This window comes from Neopelma chrysocephalum, unplaced genomic scaffold, assembly GCF_003984885.1.
Source record: "Neopelma chrysocephalum unplaced genomic scaffold, ASM398488v2 Primary Assembly neopelma1_24, whole genome shotgun sequence".
Lineage (NCBI taxonomy): Eukaryota > Metazoa > Chordata > Aves > Passeriformes > Pipridae > Neopelma > Neopelma chrysocephalum.
Genome location: NW_020897693.1, coordinates 11,880,857 through 11,902,562, shown reverse-complemented (window position 1 = coordinate 11,902,562; position 21,706 = coordinate 11,880,857). Strand labels below are relative to the sequence as shown.

General features: G+C 36.8%; 1 protein-coding gene across 4 annotated transcripts in view; it reads right to left on the bottom strand.

The window, feature by feature from the left end:
• Nucleotides 1–790: 790 nt before the first annotated feature.
• The window catches only part of PDHX (pyruvate dehydrogenase complex component X), a 39,560-nt gene continuing 18,644 nt past the window's right edge, over nt 791–21,706 (bottom strand). For all 4 annotated transcript variants that reach the window (XM_027703834.1, XM_027703857.1, XM_027703842.1 and 1 more), the window contains exons 5-11: nt 20,790–20,888; nt 15,873–16,047; nt 13,715–13,862; nt 10,731–10,789; nt 7,021–7,179; nt 4,787–4,851; nt 791–2,794 (exon numbers count right to left, since the gene is read on the bottom strand). In XM_027703834.1, the coding sequence (XP_027559635.1) occupies nt 2,530–2,794; nt 4,787–4,851; nt 7,021–7,179; nt 10,731–10,789; nt 13,715–13,862; nt 15,873–16,047; nt 20,790–20,888 (970 nt within the window). In that variant the 3' untranslated portion in view covers nt 791–2,529. The remainder of the gene's footprint in view (nt 2,795–4,786; nt 4,852–7,020; nt 7,180–10,730; nt 10,790–13,714; nt 13,863–15,872; nt 16,048–20,789; nt 20,889–21,706) is intronic.

Here is a 21,706-nt window from a genome sequence, read left to right as displayed (position 1 = left end):
AGTCAGCAGTGTGTCCTGGCAGCCAAAAGGGTCAGCTTTATCCTGGAGTGCAGGATACAGTATCAAGCAGGAAGTTATAGAAATTTTATTTCATAAGAATACACTGCAGGAAAAAAAAAAATCCCCAAAAGTCAAATATTCTGACAGCGTAATTAGGGATTAAAGTGTGACACAGAGTTCAAGATTTGTCAGCAATGACAAAATCCAAAATAGCTACCCTTTATTTTTTTCTAATCATGTGTCCTGCAAAGAAAAATGATATAAAGATAGTAAGTATCCTAAAGGCACACATTTCCAGCAGATATTAGTCTACTCCTTAGTTTTTTTTTCTAAATTACTCAAGAAAGCAGATGTCTTCATCGTATTTTTAGCTTAGCTTAGCCTGACAGGAGACATTTGAAAGAATAAAACATAAAAAGCTATATTTTTCATCTCTGAAATTTTTACTTTGAGGCAAATTTGGTTCAAAAGTAAACATAACCACCACATATGATTCACTTTCCAGGACATTTTACCCCAAATCACCAAGAAGATATTGAACGTTTAATTTTCATCTGCATGGGTATGTATTTGTTGTCTTACTTCTGTTTAAATGGAAGATGTTATCAAACAGTAATCTTACTCTGAATTAACGAGACCTGACTTCTATCACATGTCTGAATTCCATACATTTCCTTCACAGGCTGATGACTGATGAATCATATCCATTTCAACTGACAATGCTGGCAAGCAAGCAGGTGTAAAGAAACTGAAATTCAAGCCTGTATTAGCCCTCCTGAGATCTGTCCAGTTCAAAAGTTACAAAGGTTCATTTAACCTGCAGAAGAGGCTGCACTGTCTACAGGGAAAGCACAATGGATGTCTGAGCACCCACAGAAATGAGACAGGACACACATGGTGTACTTATATACAACAGCGCCTTCCAGTGGCTCCAAAAGCAGAAGTAAAACACTGACTCCCACTATGTGAACACACACATGTAAAACTACAGCTGCAAACATCAGCCACACAGCCCTTAACTGTGGGAGCACGACATACAATGCTGGGGAGCACACAGCACCACTAGAGCACCATGTACAAAAATGAAAAGCAGTATATCAGGTTTTAAATTTGTCTCCGAAATCCCTTGGGCAGAGCAGATTTAGTTATGCAAATAATGACAGCTTATTGTACAGTAAGGAAAACATATAAATTGGGGTTTTTTCCACAAAGTAATACGGCATTGACAAAAAGCTTTGGAAAAATTAACAGTTAATCATTTCAAATTGCAAATTAATCCTCGGCACCCAATCTTTAATATAGTTTATCAGTGATTAACTCCTGGAAATACAGAATGGATATGTCTGTTGCTGCACAGTAAACTAGATCTGGTAATCAAAATCTCTCCCAACTGTCAGATTAATAATCTATGAAATTTACAATATCAGAACAAGCTAAAGAAAGTAAGCTCATTTAGCAAAAACTCTCAACACAGTATTAACTAAAAATTTTGTCTTGCAATTAGCTTTTTACTTGTTGAGCTGCTGCCATAATTAAGTCCTACAAATCATTAAAAAAAAGTACTTGCACAAACCAGAATAAGACAAACTCCCATAATTCTACTGACAATTTATATTCTCATGAGGTCCTGTAAACACAGTTATTTCATAACAAATACATACAATACGTAGTTCCATATTTACATATAAGAAAAATACCAATTGACTTCTGTTAATTTAAACTTCAGGTCACTGCACTTGAGCCTCTGAGTTACAATTCAATATACACTGATGCTGAAACACTTTCTACTTTTATCTATATCCAAAACATGCAAAGAACAGCATTAATCAGCAAATATTCACTGTGCAAAATCTGACCTTTCATATTGGGACCTCCATGAGAACACTGCTGGCACAATTAACTTGTGTTTTTTTCAATACTTAGAGGAGGCTTCTAAGAAAGATGGGAACAAACTTTTTAGCAGGACCTGTTACAATAGGACAAAGGGTAATGGTTTTAAACTGAAAAAGGGTAGATTCAAACTAGATATAAGGAAGAAGATTTTTGCAATGAGGTTGGTGAAACACGGGTTGTCCAGAGAGGTGGTAGATGCCCTATCCCTGGAAACATTCAAGGTCAGTTGGACAGGGCTCTGAAGATGTCTCTGCTCATTGCAGGGGAAGCTAGACTAGATGACCTTTAAAAGTCTCTTCCAACCCAAATTATTCTATTATTCCCTTTTAAATTCCATAAAGTTTTATTGAGTTTTATTTTACATAAGAGATTGACTTTCCTATGCAAACATGTGCCATTGGTACTAAAAGTTTAAAGAAATGTAGTAAGTTAACTTTAAAGTCTCTTAGTTTTACAGTATAAAACCTGGTCATTACAGAAGACTAAAAGCATGAAACTTAAGTGTTTCACATTAATTCATAATTTAAATATTTTTAACTGTCCGTTTCCAGCTATTTACTCCTCTATACAGAAAAACAACCCTAAGTATATAATTGTTATCTATGTTGTCAAAACAGGAAGCAATCTTCACCAAGTTCAAGATAAGGCAAGTCGTATTGGATTCTCTATGTTGGCTTTCAAGGTCTCTAGAAACTTGGAAGCCAGTTCATCATCCACCACTCGACCATCACTTGAAAGAGTCACTGTCATGCGCTGATGCTGTTCAAGTTTCTCATTCCCTTCTTCATCTTCCACAATCCTGAGCTCTGGTCTTGCTCGGCCCACAGCTAGGATGCAGGCCTGAGGAGGGTTTATCACTGCAGTGAAACCACTGATGCCAAACATGCCCAGATTGGAGATACTGAATGAAAGAGAAAAGAGTTATCAGTAACATCAGAAATTGCATATTCCCTAGAAGAAATAATCTATATTCAATGAGTACTATGATCTAAATCTCTTCTAAGGCAAAACCCATTAAGTTAAAAACAGATCTGAACTGTTTTCAGTTGAGTACGTTTAGACTCTCAAGAGTTTGGGATTTTTGCAATTACAAATAATGCACCTTTGTAAAAGTCCCATTTTTGTACAGTGATATATTCTGGCACAACACACACTAAAGGCAGAAAGTAGGCCAGCAAAGCAATGACTTTAAATACACCTTGCCTATCCCTGTTCCAAGCCAAATGTCTTCTAGACTGAATCTCACAACGTCAAGTTAGAATGGCTGCTGATATCCACCAGGTGACACAATTTGGGCATCTAGGTATCACTGAGGCACAGGAAAACATCATTGTACCTTTCTCCCCTGAACATTTCTGTCTGTGTCACCAACTGAGAAATGGTATATAAGGAGAGGCTTAGACTCTTTTGTGACAGATTGTCAGTTGAGAAAGCTGACACACCATTTCCTCCTTTGGGTTATAATTATGGCAAAGAGTGGAAAAACAATTAAACTGTAAAGAATCATAGAATAGTTTGGGTTTGAAGGGACATTTAAAGCCCAGCTTCTCCTGCAAATAGCAGGAACATCCTCAACTAGATCAAGTTGCTCAGAGCCCCCTCCAACCTGACCTTGAAAGTTTCTGGGATGGGGCATCTACCACCTCTCTGGGCAACCTGTGTGTGACAAGTTGTGACCCTCATGGGTCTATACTGGGACCAGTGCTGTGTAATGTCTTCATCAGTGACACAGATGGTAGGATAGAGTGCACTCTCAACAAATTTGAAGATGACACCAAACTGAGTGGTTTGGTTGACAACCCTGAGGGATGGGATGTCATTCAGAGGGACCTGGACAAGCTCCAGAACTGGGCTCATGGGAATCTCATAAGGTTCAACAAGTCCAAGTGCAAAGTGCTGCACCTGAGGCATAGTAACCCCTGATATCAATACAGGCTGGGGGGTGAACTGACCAAGAGGAGCCCTGAAGAGATGGACTCGGGAGTGCTGGTGGATGAAAAGCTGGTCATGAGGCAGCAATGCATGCTCGCAGCTCAGGAGGCAAACCGTATCCTGGGCTGCATCAAAAGTGGTGTGACCAGCAGGTCAAGGGAAGTAATTCTGCCCCTCTGCTCTGGTGAGACCCCACCTGGAGTACTGCATCCAGTTCTGGAATCACAGAATCACAGAACCAGGTTGGAAAAGACTTTTAGTGGAAAAGACTTTTAGGATCAAGTCCAACCATCAACTGGCAGCACCACCATGCTTGCCACTAAAACATGTCCCTAAGTGCCATATGGACAAGCTTTTTGAACACTTCGAGGGATGGTGACTCAACCACTTCCCTGGGCAGCCTGTTCCAACACTTGACAATCCATTCCATGAAGAAATTTTTCCTAATATCCAATATAAATTACTCCTGATGCAACTTGAGGCCATTTCCTCACTTGAGGCCATTTTCCTCACCCATCACCTCACTGCAACCTCCTTTCAGGTACTTGTAGAGAGTGATAAGGTTCCCTCTGAGCCTCCTTTTCTCCAAACTGAAGAACCCCAGCTCCCCCAGCTGCTCCTTGTAAGACTTGTGTTTTGGACCTTTCACCAGCTCTCTTGCCCTTCTCTGGACTTGCTCCAGCTCCTCAGTGTCTTTCTTGGGGGAAGTGGCCAAAATTGAACACAATACTCAAGTTGCGGCATCGCCAGTGTCAAGTACAAATGAAATTAACCTGAACCAAGGTAATTGCTTCGCCGTGATACAAGACAGTGTATGTTTGGCCCTCAGAATCATCAAATGAAGTTTCATCCTACATGAAGGAAGACTTTAAAAGCAATGCATTAAAACACAGTGGAATAGTGAGGATAAAACAGTTCTGAATCCATGCTGCATGTATTAAATGCTGCTAGAGAGTTTTACCTAAAAGATCCTCCCTGGTACTCTTCCGGTAACAATTTTCCATCTCTAGCCTTCTTTGCTAGAGCCTAAGGAAAATGAAAGAAGAAAAAGAGGCAGAGAAAAAAAAATAGCATGTTGTAATAGACAAATTCTTTTTACTTCAGTAAGACATTTTAAGTACCACACAGACATTAAAAAGTCATCTGCTTTTGGATTTAGGGAAGCACCTCAGCAACACTGTTGTATCTGTAATGATATGGCAAAGAGACTAGCACACAAAACTTATTTTCCCAACAATACTGGTTGTTCAATAAAAGCTGTTGTCTCATCTTACAAATGTTGCTCCAATTTTCAAAATGGAACCACCATTCTTTGTAGTGTTTTCAGATTATCCAGCAAAATACTGATGAGACAAATTCACAGTATTCCTCTTAACAGACTTGTTTAAAGAAACTGACATGTACCATTTCAGAACTTTCTACCACAATGAAAGAATGTAATTTCTTCCAGCTAAGTATTCAACTACCTTTTGAAGGGTGCCTTTAAGATCACCCTTTCTGTGATCCTTATTTAATTTGTGAGACTTCTAAATGCAACTGAAGAAATGTTCAAATACAGCCCAAAAAGTTCATACTATGTTCTAAGATAATACCAGAGTTACAAGGACACATTGCATTGTATTTTAGGTTTTTACTCATCTCTGAATAATTAGTGAACCAGAAGACAATAGCCATGGGAATAACATACACACAATAGGGTCAATATAAGCGTAATGCATTTGTGCAATTGCATTATTTGAATGACGAAAATATGGTACAAAGATATACATGAACTGGAAAGAAGTTAAAATTAACATGCAGCAGAAGAGGACATATAAGCAATTACACAAAGGAAGTGCCTGCCAAACTACAGGGAAACTGACAGAGAAGCAGCTGCAGTTTTAGTTTGTGTCTCCCCCATGTGCATGCCAGCTACATATTTATTTCACTAATTCAGTGAAGAAGTGAAAAGCAGAACTGTGTTAGTGTGGACACTCGCAATCTATGTAACCCAGTGTCTTTTACAGTGAGTAGTGTGACTTATGTTACACATATTCCATTTGAAACGGAAGGATAATGCTCATTTCATCATGGTCATATTAAACATGATGCAAGAGTGCATTTCCATCATGGGAACTACAGGACACTGTGATTTGTGATAGGAGAGGTTTTCAATACTGCACAGTATTACAGGTATTGAGAATGATAAGGAAAGCATGACATACTTTACTTCTTATAACGCTTTTCTTCTCATCATTCTATCACTAATCTCAGAACAATCTCAGCTGACTGTCCTCTGTTGGCTATTATATTAGCGAAAGAAATGGTTTTTACAACACATTCAACATAAAGTAAGCAATATGGACTGGAAAAATGTTAAAAACATCCAATTATAAATGTTTTGTGGTACGACACACCTTTTTCTGCTACACACAGACTAATACGATTTCTGTAGTTTTTGGTAAGAATTTCCACAGTGCAGTGGTGTCTAGTCTGGGGACAGTTTTATGACCTTGCAGCAGTTTTACGCCCATTGCATTCCTCAGATGCTGTAGGCCTTTGATTAGCAGTCATTATGTGACAGAAAAAGGCTTGTGCTGGGGCATTTCATCATTCATTGTACTTTTGCCTGTCACAAAATACTCCTCTGTCTGGCAACAATGGCCACAGATCACTCTAACTGGCACCTGGTCTAGGCAAAATACTGCTCATTAGTCTGAGGAGTTTAATGTTATCTGTAGGATGACATCCTCAACTGAATCGCATATTGAAAAAATGCAGACAGAAATAGGTTCCATAATATAATTGTAAAGAGATAATACAGATACACGCAAATTTCTGGGAAAGGGAGGGGAAAAAAACACCAAAAAACCAAAATCACAAACGCAAAGACCGGAAATACTACTGAAATTAACATTATCTAGCTTTAATAAGGATTACACAAATACAATTACATAAAATTACAAAAGTCTGTACAGGTTTATTTTTCAAGCAGTCTAGCCATCATTCAACTAAATGACATGATGACTAATTTAGTGTTAATTAAAAATGGAGTTGCAAAATTAGGAATAATTTTGAAGTATAAGTAATGCTGACACTGCTTTAGACCCACTGCCTTTGCTATTACTGATGTGTATCTGGGTCACGCTACATTTTCTGCTACAAAAAACAGTGTAGCTACTCTATTCCTCAGCCTACTGCACATTTAAGACCTACCTTTGCAGAGGCAGCAATTTCTTGTATTCCCTTGGCAGCAACATCTTTTATGATTGGTGTAATGAGACCTCGGTCTGTTGCCACGGCAATAGATATGTCAATGGACTGCAGCTGCCTGCAGCCTTCTCCATCCCAGGTTACATTCACATCTGGCATTTGCTAAAAGGCAGACAGGGAACAAAAAAAAAGAGACAGCTGTTCAAAGAACAACGTGTAATCAGCTGTTAAGAAAAAGGGTATTAAGACACATAGTTATGTACAGGCATTCACCAAATTAATTAGCTTGCCCTTATTTTATTTAAATTTACCTTGTCAAAAAGCACAAATGTATGCTCCAGAAACTGAAAACGGCAGAAATGGCCAGAAATTAACAAAAAATATTAACAAAAACCTACAAATTCCTTCACTGATACCACCCTATGGTTTCCCAGCATGTAAAGCTTCAAAGCAGTGCAATTACCCAAAATAAATCACACGATGTTGAATTAAAAAGCATGGAAGTGGCCATCCTACTATACCCAAGTGTTGTTTTCCACTTGTGTCTCAGGCATGACTCTCAACAAACAAGCTACAAATAGAATATGCTGCAGGTACACACACTGTTATTCAGATAAGGTTCTCCTAAAATGCATCCAACTGTTTTTGTGTGGAATCAATCAAAATTAAGATGTTTACCGATAATTTCCATGAGTTTTTTGAGTTTATCATGTAAAGCTGAAACAGCTCAGGGGAAAAAATATCCCAACATATAGGTGAAGCCTCAGGTAAGCTGGTCATACATACTGTGAAGGAATTATTTCTAATAAATCCAAGATTAGTATTTAATGACCTTAATGAAATTATGAATTTGGAAGTTGACTTCCTAGTGAAGAAGGTATTCCAGAAAAAAGTATGAGAGGGACACATTATCAAAAGTAACTCTACTATCTATCTCTATCAAAACTAACTCCACTACCTATCTCTGTCTATCTAAATTAACTGCACTCATAGAAGAAGCGGCGTGACAGTATCTTCAATTCCTATTCTTCAACACCAGAACGTATAGTTAAAAAAAAAAAAAAGTATTAGTACTACTCTTTGGAAGCTGAATAAACTTCATAAGTCCCACAGTACACACACTTGTAAGATGCCCTCAAGTAGGTGCTGTACAACTATGACTATATAAGGTATTCAAAAGAGATGGTAGGGGCAAAGAGTTTGTCACTTCAGCAATGGAAGACTTACTTTTAAAGGACAGCTGCTATAGGAGCTATTGTTACTAAGCCCAACCACTTGAGGATATCAGCCTGGAAGCTTTAGCTCCTTCCTCCATCCTTGCTTATGCCTCCTTGTTCCAGAAAGACAGAATTACTCTAATGGGCTATCATCTGGTGGGCCCACTGGCGTATTCACAAAATTCTGGTTGTCAAACGGCAAGACCAAGCCAAACCACAGAGCTCATAACTGGACTTGTGATCCTACAGGTGTGAGGGAGAAGCTTGCCATGTTAAAGAACTGATACAAGCAGTATCTTGATGTGTTTGCCAATCAACCATAAACTGTCAAGCCAGCTGCAGTTGGCTCATTAAAGCTAGAAGAGCATATTTTTCATTGTTCAGGAAGAAAATATTAATAAAATATGGATTGAACAGTGCCCAGAAAAGAGTCAATAAAGCTGTCTTGAATTTAAACTTGCAAATGCATTTACACCACCAAATTTCAGGGTGGGGAGGTGCAGATGGAAGTGAGTTTTCTTTTTTTAAACAAGTAGCCCACATCTTTTTCTGAAATGATGACAGAAAATAGCTGAGACATAAGCTTGATCATTAACTTGCTTCCTGATATACTGAGTTAAATCTGTTCAGGTTTTTTAAAGTTATTATTTTAATAGTCAAACAATTGCTAGCATAGATTTGTAACAAAGCCATAGGATAGAAGAATTAATTGATTACTTCCATATTGATACAATATTAATGTCCCCTAAAAAACAATCTAACAACCCACTCAGAAAACAAAACACATAACCTAATATTTCATTCCTCTTGCTCTCTGCCTCCTGTTCCTTTCATCTGTTCTCTGGTGCAGAAATCTGTCATCCCATGCTCACACTTAGCAGTTCACAGTAAATTCTGGATGCCACCATTTTCATGTAAGGTTTCACTGGGCCACAAAAAGAAGCTTCTTGCTATGCACACATCTAACAAAAGCACAGTACACATTTAGCCCCTCCTTCTGTTTCTGGTGTTGATTAACTCGTGGAGTTCTTTTTCTAGTCTAGCTAACGCTCAGAATTTCTCTCAGGCACTTACTTATGAAACTGCCTAGTATCCTGTATATTTTCTGTCCAGATTGCAATTATGCATTAATCTATAGCTCTTACTATTATATGTTACTAATTAGAACAGGTTTGACTAGAAATTTGTCAAATCCATTCAAGTTTAGCACTCTCTCCTAATTCCATACATCCATGAGAACAGGAATAGTTCCCCAACTTAAATGTAACTTCCTCCCTCAGCTTTTAAATAGTTAAAATAGTAGGTTTCAAAAACGGCTGCTCAAATGATGCACTGACATCAGAAAATTCTAGCTTTTCTAGGCATTTAACATATAGCTAGAAGGTGTCATCACTGTGCATTTAAGAAGGTATAGGAAACAAATTCATGGCAACACCAAACTGCTTCAAAATCTGCATTCCTTCCTTGTAACACATTAGTACATTGCCCTGATGACAAGGGTAAACTCCATAGGATAGTTTTAAGGATCAAGTGTGTGTCCTCCTTAATTATCTTTCTACATTCCAGCTATTAGTGATCACTAAAAGACACTATTTCCTCCTGAATCTTCCTGGCTTTCAGGCTGGTCAAAGCTCCCCCCTATGACTTAATTTTAAAATAAGTGCAAACTGAATTAAAACCAAATGCCATTCAAACACCTTCCACACCTAAGTGAAACCATAATGGTTCTTTCTTTTCATAAGTTTGGTAATAAGATTAATTTTACATTATGTTTTCCAAGTGATTATATTTGATACAACCTGGACTAAGAGGAGGTAGTTCCAAAGCATGGGAGTTCTCCTAAAGAAGTATGTCTCTAACATTTTAGTTTCAAGAAATTAAGTCATACTGAGAATGCTTTCCAAGCAGAGCAATAGACACAAACTGGAAGGCAATGTATCCCGGTCTACACAGAGAACATACAAATAGCTTGTGATTACTGTAATGCCTCTGTAGTTTGGCATGGATTAAGGAGATACTAATGAAATTAGTATAACAATCATTTAATTTTTACATCGACAAAGGGAACAACGTCAATTCTTGGCAATGAGGAAAGACTGGTTGCCTGAAGAAGTTTTATTTCAAAGCAGGTGTCACTGACTATGCCATCAGAATACATCTGAGGTATACACAAGATTGGTATAAGACTTAGATAAATATTTGTTTATAACTGTAAGAGAAATAAGATGCAACAAAGAATAGAAGACTTGACCATTGCTTTAGTCTGCTGACAAAGCAATTACTGTTATCTGCAGCTGTTACTATAGTATAAGCACCTTTAATTTTTTTCAGTTCACAGCAAAGAGAGTGCAGAGAATTTTATCTGACAATAAGCAATACAGTATTACCAACTTTGCTATGATCACATTCATATCTCCACAGAGGTTCACAAAATACTTTTGTCTCCTTGGCAGTTGACTATCAAAAATATATTTTAAAAGTCAATTATTTGCTTACTTTCAGAGTAACTGCAGTTGCCTTGATAATAAAATCGTTTACAGATACTTTAATATCATCTGCAAAAAGAAAAGGAAAAAAAAAACAGACATCAATTATTGCTCCTAAGATTTAGCAGTATTTGTGTGATGACAAGATTCCAGCAATTCAGCAGATTTACTTCTTTGAATCACTGCCAGAAAGTCACTCATCTTCAAACTACAATCATAAAAGCAAGAAAACTTTTTTCCCCCTTGGGACAAAAGGAGTATCTTCAAGAAAAAGTCTCGAGCAGAGACGTTCTAGCCAGCTGTTACCAGAAGGTCAAAACACTTGCAAACTTGAGTATTAATACTCATTCTTGTATGTAGCAGCCCATCTGTGTTTTATGCTTTACATATTTATATATTTCTGTAGAAACCTACTGTAGGATCTAAATATACAGAGACAATACCGGAGACTAATAATCTTTATGTAATGTAATGCATTAACTGGAATAATTGCAGAGATCAGCTTTCATTCAGCTATGAATCACAAATATGTTACTCTCCAGTGACATCTGGAGTCTTAAATGATTACTAACGTGAAGACATCTGTCAATCATTAAAATGGATTAACGATATATTATAAAGCAAAATCATATGAGAGTGACAAAGTTGTTAAATCAAAAGAAAGCCACACACTTAGTACCAGTCTATGAGGTGCGTGTCTGCATGTCTCCTTCAGCAAACAGAACTTCACTACTTGCTTATGCACCCTAAACATTGTGGAAAATGAGTTTTCTTAAGTTAGACTGAATGATTTATTGAAAATTAAATGCACAAAGTGGCAGAGATTAATCTCTGTGCCTGCAATAGTACCCAAACTTTGTAGGCATTGAGAAGTTCTGTAAACAAATAAATTCTTATTTCACCAGCATAATTAGCTAAACCTATCAAAAGAAAAAGTAATCAATATTTTCCCAATTTGATTTGAAAAGAGACATCTCCTCTAAGAGCATGAAAATTAATTAAAAAAGCTATTCTTAATTAATTTGGCTGCAACTGATAAAGTAGACATCAGCTTATCTCAACTGGTTTCCAGAAGATAAAAGGCAAGAGATTTCATTTTAGGCAGAGGTCAATTAAGTAAACAATATTTTTAACCTCTGACACTTGAAGAAAATGATTATTTTTGAAGAATAGTTCACATTTTATAGAAATTTAAGATGAGAAGAATCCCTTGCAGATATTGCAATCATAGCACATTATCTTGACTTACTTATCAAGTTTTGCCTTAAAACCAGAGAGATTTCCTGAGAAGGCTGCTCTTCCTGGACAGCTGCAGACAAACTTCATTTCTCAATGTATTAGAATTACAGCTCCAGGAACAAGACGCAAATTGCAGCCAGGCATTGCCCCCACCTTGTTTCCCTTCCCCTCAGCTACTGCTTCTTACTTTGCAGTTATCACCTCAATTGTTTGTATTAACTGTTTTACAGGTCTGATGTCGAAATGTATCCGTGGATCGAGAGAGCTTAAAATAACTCAAGTTTTGGCATCAGAGGGAATGAAGATACTAGAGAGGCAAAAACAAGCAGTGCACTTTGCAAGTAGTTTAGGAGATAAGTGAAGGTGCGTCACAGTTTAATCCCAGGTGGCAACTAAGCACCAGGCAGCTGCTCACTCGCTCCCCCACAGCGGAAGGCGGGAGAAAATCAGAAGAGTAAAAGGGAGAGCTTTCCTAAAGGGTTTCCACAGGTTTTGGTTTAGTATCTTCAACAACCATTAAATTAGAGCCACTTCCTGTAGATAATACTAAATTCAGTATATTGACCAAATATTTTTAAATATAATAAAAATCATTTAAATTCAGAAGATTCATTCAGAATTTTTACCCAACTAAATACAAGTTCTAAAACAAAAAGACACTAAGGAAAACCCACTTCTGTGATATTTTGCATGAAAATGAAGTACCTGCCTGAAGAGTGTTCCCTTGAAAAATGATTGTTTATCTTTTTTAAATGCATGTCATACATACTTTGCCGAACTGAGATTTGGGAAAGAAAATTCTAGTCTGCAAAGTTAATTTTGAAACTATTAAAGCATCCTATTCCATGGTACACTCAGGTGATTTTAGTAAAAACAAAAACATTTTTAGCCAAAAGAAAGTAATTTTTTTATTATATCTTAAGCTTTAAGAGCTTTTTCTAAGTAAGTCACTTCAGTGAACAGGAGTTGAGATAAAAAGGGAAATTTTAACTTCTTGATCTTATACTTAAGCATTTCTGCATAAAAAAGACAGAGTGGACACATGAAAATTGGAATTTACACACACACATATATATTGACATTTATAGTCTTTAATCTAATTCTCAGTGTATATTTAAAATAATTCAGTTTTCGGTGGGACAGATTTCTATTCTAATAGTTTAACATAAGCTTTAAGCATGTATATAAATTTCAGTGAAAGAGATAACCCTGCTTCCTTCACACTAATACCATTACTTTGCCTTCTAGAAGAATTTACCAGGCATTGGCTGGCATGTACTTAGCTTTCCTTTCCCAGTTAGTTCCACAAAGAGGTCAGCAAAACTAAATTTTGTTATTGTACCTAGAAGTACAGAGCATGAACATATTTTAATTTGAAGCTTCCGTTATTATCTTTCACATGAATAAATTGAGATTTTAACCATTAAGAAGTAAATATTGCTGCATCTGGATGGAAGGAAACAAAAACCTACTGGGTAATGTGTAGTCCTGCGCCAAACTGCAGATGTCGACAGAGTGCTGTGTTACTCGGCAAAGTAACACCTCTGTCTTCCTAGATCTTATCCTATAAATTGTCCAGTTCAATAATCACAGAGAACTACAGCTTGAGTCCAACATACAGAACACTGAAAAAAATTATTTGAATGCACAGTCGCCTGCCTATGCAAAAATCTACACCTCCTGGTGAAGTTTATGTAAACAAGACAAACTATTCATTAGTAGCACATGTTACAGTGAATCAGTTAAACTACTAACCTTTGGCCAGTTGTTTTCTTAATTTCAAAACAGCATCAATGTTACAGTCAGCAGCAGCATATGCATGAGGTATCGTAGTTTTAGACTCTGTTAATCTCTTAGCAATAACTCTTCGGATGTTGCTAGCTGGGATTTCTGTGAATGTGCCCTGAAAGAAATCATATGCTGCATATTAATTATCAAGAAAGCAAACATACTTCCCCTCTGCTGAAACAGTACTCCAGCATTTATGTGTTACCATCAGTGACTCCTGCTCACTTAAAACATCCCCTAAGTATCCAAAAGCGATACATTCCAACTACTGAAATTAATATGATTAAGACCTTTGAGTGTTCTAGCCTGTTCCTCTTAACTGGGATCAGTACAACAGATTTTACACAATAGTTTCATTTTACAGTATAAAATGAATCCTCTTTCAAAACAACAACAAAAAAACCCCAAAAATCCAAATGTTGAGGCATTAATTTTCAACCAAAGTATATAAGCACTATTCTATCTGCCCAGACTTGGCATATTGCTCAGATTATATTTGGTTTCACTTAAAATATAATAGAATATTTCCTCAGTAAGTTACTGTTTTTCAGTTCCCTGAGTGGTTCCTTAAGACAGGCTTTACTGTATCTTTTTTTTATTCTTCTTTCTCTTTCCAGATATATTCAGTAATGTTTCAATAGCCAACTTCTTCACAGAAACAAGTCAACTTGCAAGAAATCTCTTGAAATACCAGTGACTACAAAAAGCAAGAACATAAGTGATTCTGTAAAACATTACTTTGTGTACCTAATCTTTAACGCATATCAGCTGAACATATAAGAAGTCATAGAATCCTAAGTACATACTGAATGGTCCTCAACACACAACAAACTGCAATACGTATGTTCCGGTGCAATCATGGAAATGTTTTATTCCGTAATGGAAAAATATCTAAGTTTGAGCTTCTGTGTTCTTTGCTTGGTTCCTTGTACAGTGCAAAAAAAAGGCACTGAATATTATGAATTGTAGGTACATTGTAAACTTCAGCCTAAAAAGATACATTAAATCTAGTTCTAGAGCCAGAAAATTTTCACAAAAGCTTTTCCATTTCTACTAATGTCTATTTCAGCAAGTCCAGAGAAGAGCAATGAGGCTGGTGAAGGGACTCGAGCACAAGTCCTGTGAGGAGAGGTTGAGGGAGCTGGGGCTATTCAGCCTGGAGAAGAGGAGGCTCAGGGGAGACCTTGTCACTCTCTACAACTCCCTGAAAGGAGGTTGTAGCCACGTGGGCATTGGTCTCTTCTCCCAGGCAGCTATCAGTAAGACAAGAGAGCATGGTCTTAAGCTGTGCCAGGGGAGCTTTAGGTTAGATATTAGGAAGAAATTCTTTACAGAGAGGGTAATCAGGCATTGCAATGGGCTGCCCAGGGAAGTGGTGGATTCTCTGGCCCTGGAGGTTTTTAAGATGAGACTGGATGTGGCACTGAGTGCCATGGTCTAGTAACCATGGCGGTAGTGGATCAATGGTTGGACTTGATGATCTCAGAGGTCCCTTCCAACTCAGCTGATTCTATGATTTATTCTTAAAAATATTTTCTGGTATTTCTAACACTTCAATTTAATACAGAAACTGTATTTAGGTGCTAAAGTTTGCAAAATCACTCTTCAAAGCAATCACTAAGCCCTTTCCTTGCTCACTTCTTGACAACTCATCTATGGGCATTTACATCTTGCAAGAAAGCAAATGAATGAAGTACAGTAAAAACAAATCATGATTCTAGTTTCTCCAAGTTTGGAAATACACATTCACATACTGATCCTGTAGTGATTGAGGGAAAGAGAATATTGTTGATTTCCAAAGTAGTGGCATCTTGTTTGGGGATTGAAATAAAACTGCTGCCTCTCTGACTTTTCCATTTCCAAGGCCTGTAGTGTAAGTTTTTCCATGGCTTCAATTTGAAAGCTACACAAAGCACTATGCAGACCATAATTTCATGAATTTCACAGTTTGAATTACACTGCGTTAGGATCCCTGAAAACAGCTGCACACGACTGGGCTTTCTAAGGCCATCTGGGTGGCCTTAGTTTCCTCCCTCTCTCCAGTTCTAGAAATCTCATAGAGTTACTTAAGCAGCCATTGCACCATTCAGCTGTAAGAATGCTGAAATCTCAACAGGAGTGTTACCAGAGCAGCAGGTTGTCCTGGCGTGGAAACTGGTGGAACCGCTGGCCTTGGATAAGCAGCTGTTGCTGGCGAAGCAGAAGGCACTGCAGCAGGCTGGAGAGGAGCTGGAGAAACCATAGGTTTCAGTTCAGTGGGTTTACCCTTCTGCTTCTCTTGCAGAAGTTTGAGAGCATCCCTGGTGATTAAACACAGTGAAATACTGACAACAAAGAAACTATTTAATAAGTCCCTAAGTATTACTATTCCATCACTTATTCTAACTAATTAGCCACTTCTGTACATTTAAATTTCTGTTGCCAAACCAACATTAAGAAGGTGATTATTGTTAACTGATACTAATTTTATATTATTTTTGTAGTATCTTTTTAGTATATTCTCATTAACTTCTGTGAATAAAAGGGCTTGAATATGCAGTAACAGAAAACATTTGTGTTAGAGAAGCATAACAATTATCATTAGTGAGTGTACAAAGTGATTTGTGAATTGCACTAACAATTCTTCTAAAAAAGACAGTACACTTATTCAGGCTATAAAGTCTCAAGTAAAAGCTGTTTCATCTGTTATATTTGTAATAATATGAATTTAATGTAATTATTTAGTGCTAATTGAAAATTAAGTAATAAATTTAATCACTCATTTCTCTGTACCCTTCTGCCATTCAGTCAGGTACAGATGGCAAACAGGTCCATACTCCGTAAGCCATGTGAAAGACAGCACCACACTAGAGAAACAAAGCCAAAACCTGGGTAACATCTAAACAGTCCCAGGTGTGGTTGAACCTTGCCTACTCTATTCTCCCAGGATTTTATAGCTACCACCACAACCTTTCTCTGTTTTGGGCACATCATGACAGACATGAGTAACTCCCGTCTTAAACCATGATACTACATCTACCCCAGGTACACTGTATTTATAAAGCAGCATGCTGAAGATTTGCACCTACGAGGTAAACAGATTGCATTTACACCACCACTGCCAACTGCAACTGAAAGTAAGCTGTAGATCCCCCCTCTTTTTGCTCCAGATCTGATTAGAAAAGCCTGTATCATGTGCCTTAGATAAATCTCTATTACTTCATGAAGACATCACCACAGCAGATACACAGTTTTACTCCATAAATTGGCAGAGAAAATTAAAAACAAATTAAAAATCAGACTCCTTACAACCCTACCATGGTTTTGAAACACAAGCCATAAATACTAAATAAAGCTGTCTAATTTCAGTGGATTACTGTTTGAGTGAGAGTCTATTCTTGAGTGACAGCCAAGAGTTTGTTATTAAATTTATTCATTAAATTAAATGTAGAAAGAACAAAATCTCAGAACACTATGCGTTCTTAGTTCTTTTTAGAAAGTAGCACTCCAGCACCAAGAACTGAAAACTGAAACGCTCTGTATGTTCTACATACTGCATTTTATCAATTGCTGACTTGCTTCAATTTATTTTTAGCTCAACAAATGATTTTTTGCTTCAGCAAACAATATTAAAAATAAAAACTGAGCTCAAGATATAATTTGACATAATTAAAAGTTGTTACTTGTTTTCCCACATTAACATGCTAGCCAAAATTTGTTTTAAAATTAAGTGTTTAGTATTTAACACCACTACTACATCAGGGAAAAAAATTAGATTTCATAGAATGAAAATCATTCCCTACCATTATAATTTGAAACAAAAAAAGCAATTGCGTGACATAATGCAACTTTTTTAGTTAACACATTAGAAGCTACCAAAAATTACTTAAGGGTTTTAACTTGGCAGTCATAAGAGAGACCATCTGGTTTTGGTGGCTTTTAGTCTGTTAACTGAAAAACGTATTACCAAAACTGAGCTTATTTTTAGAAGATTCACTTAAGACTTTTTGAAACTCATTTCATTACATACAAATATGCACAAAATATACATATATAAAAATCAAAATTCATAAACATTTGTTACACATACATATGAATAGACTTCCTTCCCCCCCCTCCCCCCCCCGCTAATTCCACACCATTTCACTGATTAGGAAAAACAGGTACAGCTGTCATGGTTGCAACACTGCAAGCCTGAATATAAGTAAAGTTGGAGGAGACATCAAACCAAATAAAATTAAACAGGTTTTAGTACAAGTCAGGCAAAAAGCAAGGGTTCGTCACATCTTTCCAACAAGTCTATAAACTTCTAACAACACAGGATAACAAGAGAGATTGATGACAGAGAGGGGGGTAACAAACATGAAAGAGCAGTCTGCTCTCAGAAAAGATACCACAGACTAATAAACATTTATTAAACAAAAATATGCCTTACCCAATTGTTATTATTAGAAGTATGCAGATTCTGGCAACTCTGTTACACTTCAGTTTACCACTAGTCCAGAAGTGTATAGTCTTTTATAGAGTCACGTTAGTGAAAATTCAAAAAACAGTGACAGTAAACGGAGTATTTTGCATTCCAAATATACTCAGCTTGAAATGGACAATTATACAGACACCTAAAAATCACTAAGAATCCAAGGTGCAACAAGAGATGTATGGATTGACACAAGCCTCCTCTGGTGGCAGTTACTGTTACTAAACTGTCCCCATCCCCTCTCATATGCACATCTCTTTGCTCAATTCCTGTAAGATATCCTGGAAGAAGGAAAACGGTAAGCAGAGAATGCTACACATCAAACTTTTAGGAATAAGACTTATTGCCCTATTAGCATTATAGAAGGAGCTCATTCCTCCATAATGGCAGCCGACAAACTGCACACAGCAGAGATCCTGCTGTACCAACACATACACATGAACATAACCTCCAGAAAAACAGCACTGCATCTCTGCACTGTGCTTTATTTGCAAGCTGAAAATGTCTGAGCAGAGATTCCAAACCACAGTAACTTAACAAGAGCTGGTAGGGAGGCACCGATGGGAAGAACACGGCCTCAGAAAAACACAGTTCTTTGTAACTAGCCTCCCCACCTTTTCATGGCTGCATTCATAAATCCCTAGATCACTAAATAGGATGGGAATGGACAGGAGTGGCCTGTAATGATCAATTTTAACATAGCTCCCCCAAACACAGTGTCTGAGCTGATGAGTAGAAGCATGGTACAACCTTAGACAGAATTTGTGAGCTACTTGGTACTGACACACCAGTTTTCTAGTATGTTTTTGAAGAAAGCAAAGGATACTGCTTAGAAATAATTAAAAAAAAGCTGCCACTCCTTTAAAAAAAAAAAAAACACAAAAGAACAACAACAAAACAAGCAGGAGGAAGACAACACTAATTCAACCTTGCACAGACACATAAGAAAAATATAAATAAATAAAAGCATATAAATAAATAAAGTATCGGCCCACTAAGGAAGCAGATTGTGGCAGAGAAAGCTATTAAGTAAAAATTCCTATTGCTATTAAAAATTTTACAGTGAATTGAATTTAAAGATAGAAAATTGAGGGAAAGATTCTTGCTTGCTCATGTAACTCACTATCTTTCTTTGTTTATTTTAATCTGGTGAGTGTAGCAAAGGAAATATCTCCCTGAATATCTGTAGCAGCTCTCTATAAAAATCTGCACACTTTATTTCAAACCAAATATAATAGCAGGCATATGAAAGATTAACCCCATTTCAAAAGAATGGTTAAAAAACCCCATGCATTCTGTACCTTAAAAAGACATTACAAAGTCGAATCTTTTGTATAAAAGAAAGTAGTTTTAAAAAGAAATTATTTTGCTAGATAATTCTCAAAGCTACAGAAAAATCTTTGCTACATCTCCATGACAACTAGGAAATGTTAATTTACTAGCTCAAAGTCCTAGAGGGTTTCCACCTGCCATAGTCTTGTTACACATCATAAATTACCGTTACAGTTACATAATTAAGAAGAAACTATCTCTGATGACTTCTGTCACACAGGATATTATATCTATTCAATTCCTTATTTTATCTCAACTCAGGCAAAGATCATGAGAAAAAAAAGTTTTGAAAAAACTGTCTGCTTTTTTGGGTTCAATTCCAAGTTATATTGACTTGGTCCTGGCTGTCTTTGACTGGAACTAAAACAACAGCAGCCTGAAAGGTCTGTGTAAGAGAATGATGGCATTTGTTGAAAGGAATAATTTTACCGAGAATAAAAATATTTATTTTTGCCAAAATCCTCACCTCCAATAACACACATGCTCATGTGAAGATAATGCATCATTTCAAGGCTACAGGCACTGGATCTACCGTGTTTTTATATACAACTTCCCCACTTAGAGGCTTGACTGCCAATGATTACAAGAGAACACTCAAAAAGTTTAATAAACTACTAGAAGCCTGATCATAACAAACCACAGCCTTGTAAACAAACATTCTTTATATCGTAGATAGGAAAAAAAAGGAAAAATAGGAGAAAAACAGAATTCTGGAATTTCTTATCATTTCACTTCATTGCTTTCCCCAGTCTACTAAAAATGAGAACAAATGAAATCCTGCCAGATTTCATAACTGAACTTCAGTGAAAAAAAGCAAAAGATCTGAAATCCCCAAGAGTTAAAGAAAACACGCCACTGGTATTTTATTTTGGCTCTGTATGCATCTTGGAGAAGCAAAATACTTCAGATACACAAAGGTAGCTCACAGTGGTGCTTAGGAGTCAATAGTCACCATTAGGCTGAGCTGCAGGAAATGTGACAGCATTACCACACAGCTAAGGTGGGACATAAAAAATATTAGTGTTTGTTTTGTTTGTTTTTTTTTTAATTAAGGCTTCTTAAAATATTTCCTAATCTATTCTCCCTATCTTTTCATTAGGTTTTTCAGATTTAACTAAGCCAATCCACAGGAAAAAATAGAACAAAGACTAGGCTTTTTAAATACATTGATATTAATCTCATGGTGATTGCTCTAGTTTCAAAGGAAGAAATAAAGAAATATGGGGTTGTAGCTTTACCAAAATATCTACATACTCTTTGGTGAAGATTCCTCGAGGCCCAGTAGGTGTTACATTGCTTGGATCTAGTCCATGTGTTTCCAGAATGTTGCGAGCTGCAGGACTTAAACGAACCCTAAAGACATGAGGGGAAAAAATAAACTATTTAAATAACAAAATTAACTTATTTCATTTAATGTACATCAAGAGAAACTACATTTCTGTCTGGAAACAGAAATGTGATTAACTACAAAGCAGAGTACATAGCTACAGAGTACCCAGTGCACCTTAGCATGACTTGCTTTCTGAAATGAGGAAAAGAGCCAACATGTAGATATTTCAGAATTCTTAGATACAAAAAAAGCAACATATTCATAAAAGAATAAATACTTGGTTTCAAGTCTTTCCACTAAACCTCCAATTCATTATTTCCTAAAGGAGACTGTATTTGCACCTCATTGAATTTTAAGAACTGTCTATTAAGCTCTTACTAAAAAAAGGCATGTCAAAAATGATCACTTGGTTCTGAACAGGCGGATACATCTCTAATTAACAGTTGCAGTGAGACATCACTGTCTGATATTCTTTGGTATTAAAATGTAAGACATAATCCTTTCAAGGATCCTTTCAGTGGATCATCCTCCTACTACAGGTAAGGCTTGGGCAATGACCTCAATTAGTTGTCTTTCACTTGCATGAGAAAAGCCTGAATGCTGCCAGCACATAGTAAACAGAACCAACCAGACTGAAAAGGTAATGAGGTTGGGGGCAAAAAAAAGGAAAAAAAGAAAAATCCCTCAAACAAGAAAATACAAAACTTCAAACTACAAAGTTTACATAACACATGCTACCAAAATTAGTTTCCTATCTTTTCTTTAACAGGTTGTAATATCACAGCTTTTGTGCTATCACAATTCACTGCAAATAAGGAATGATAAATCCAAAGAAGATATA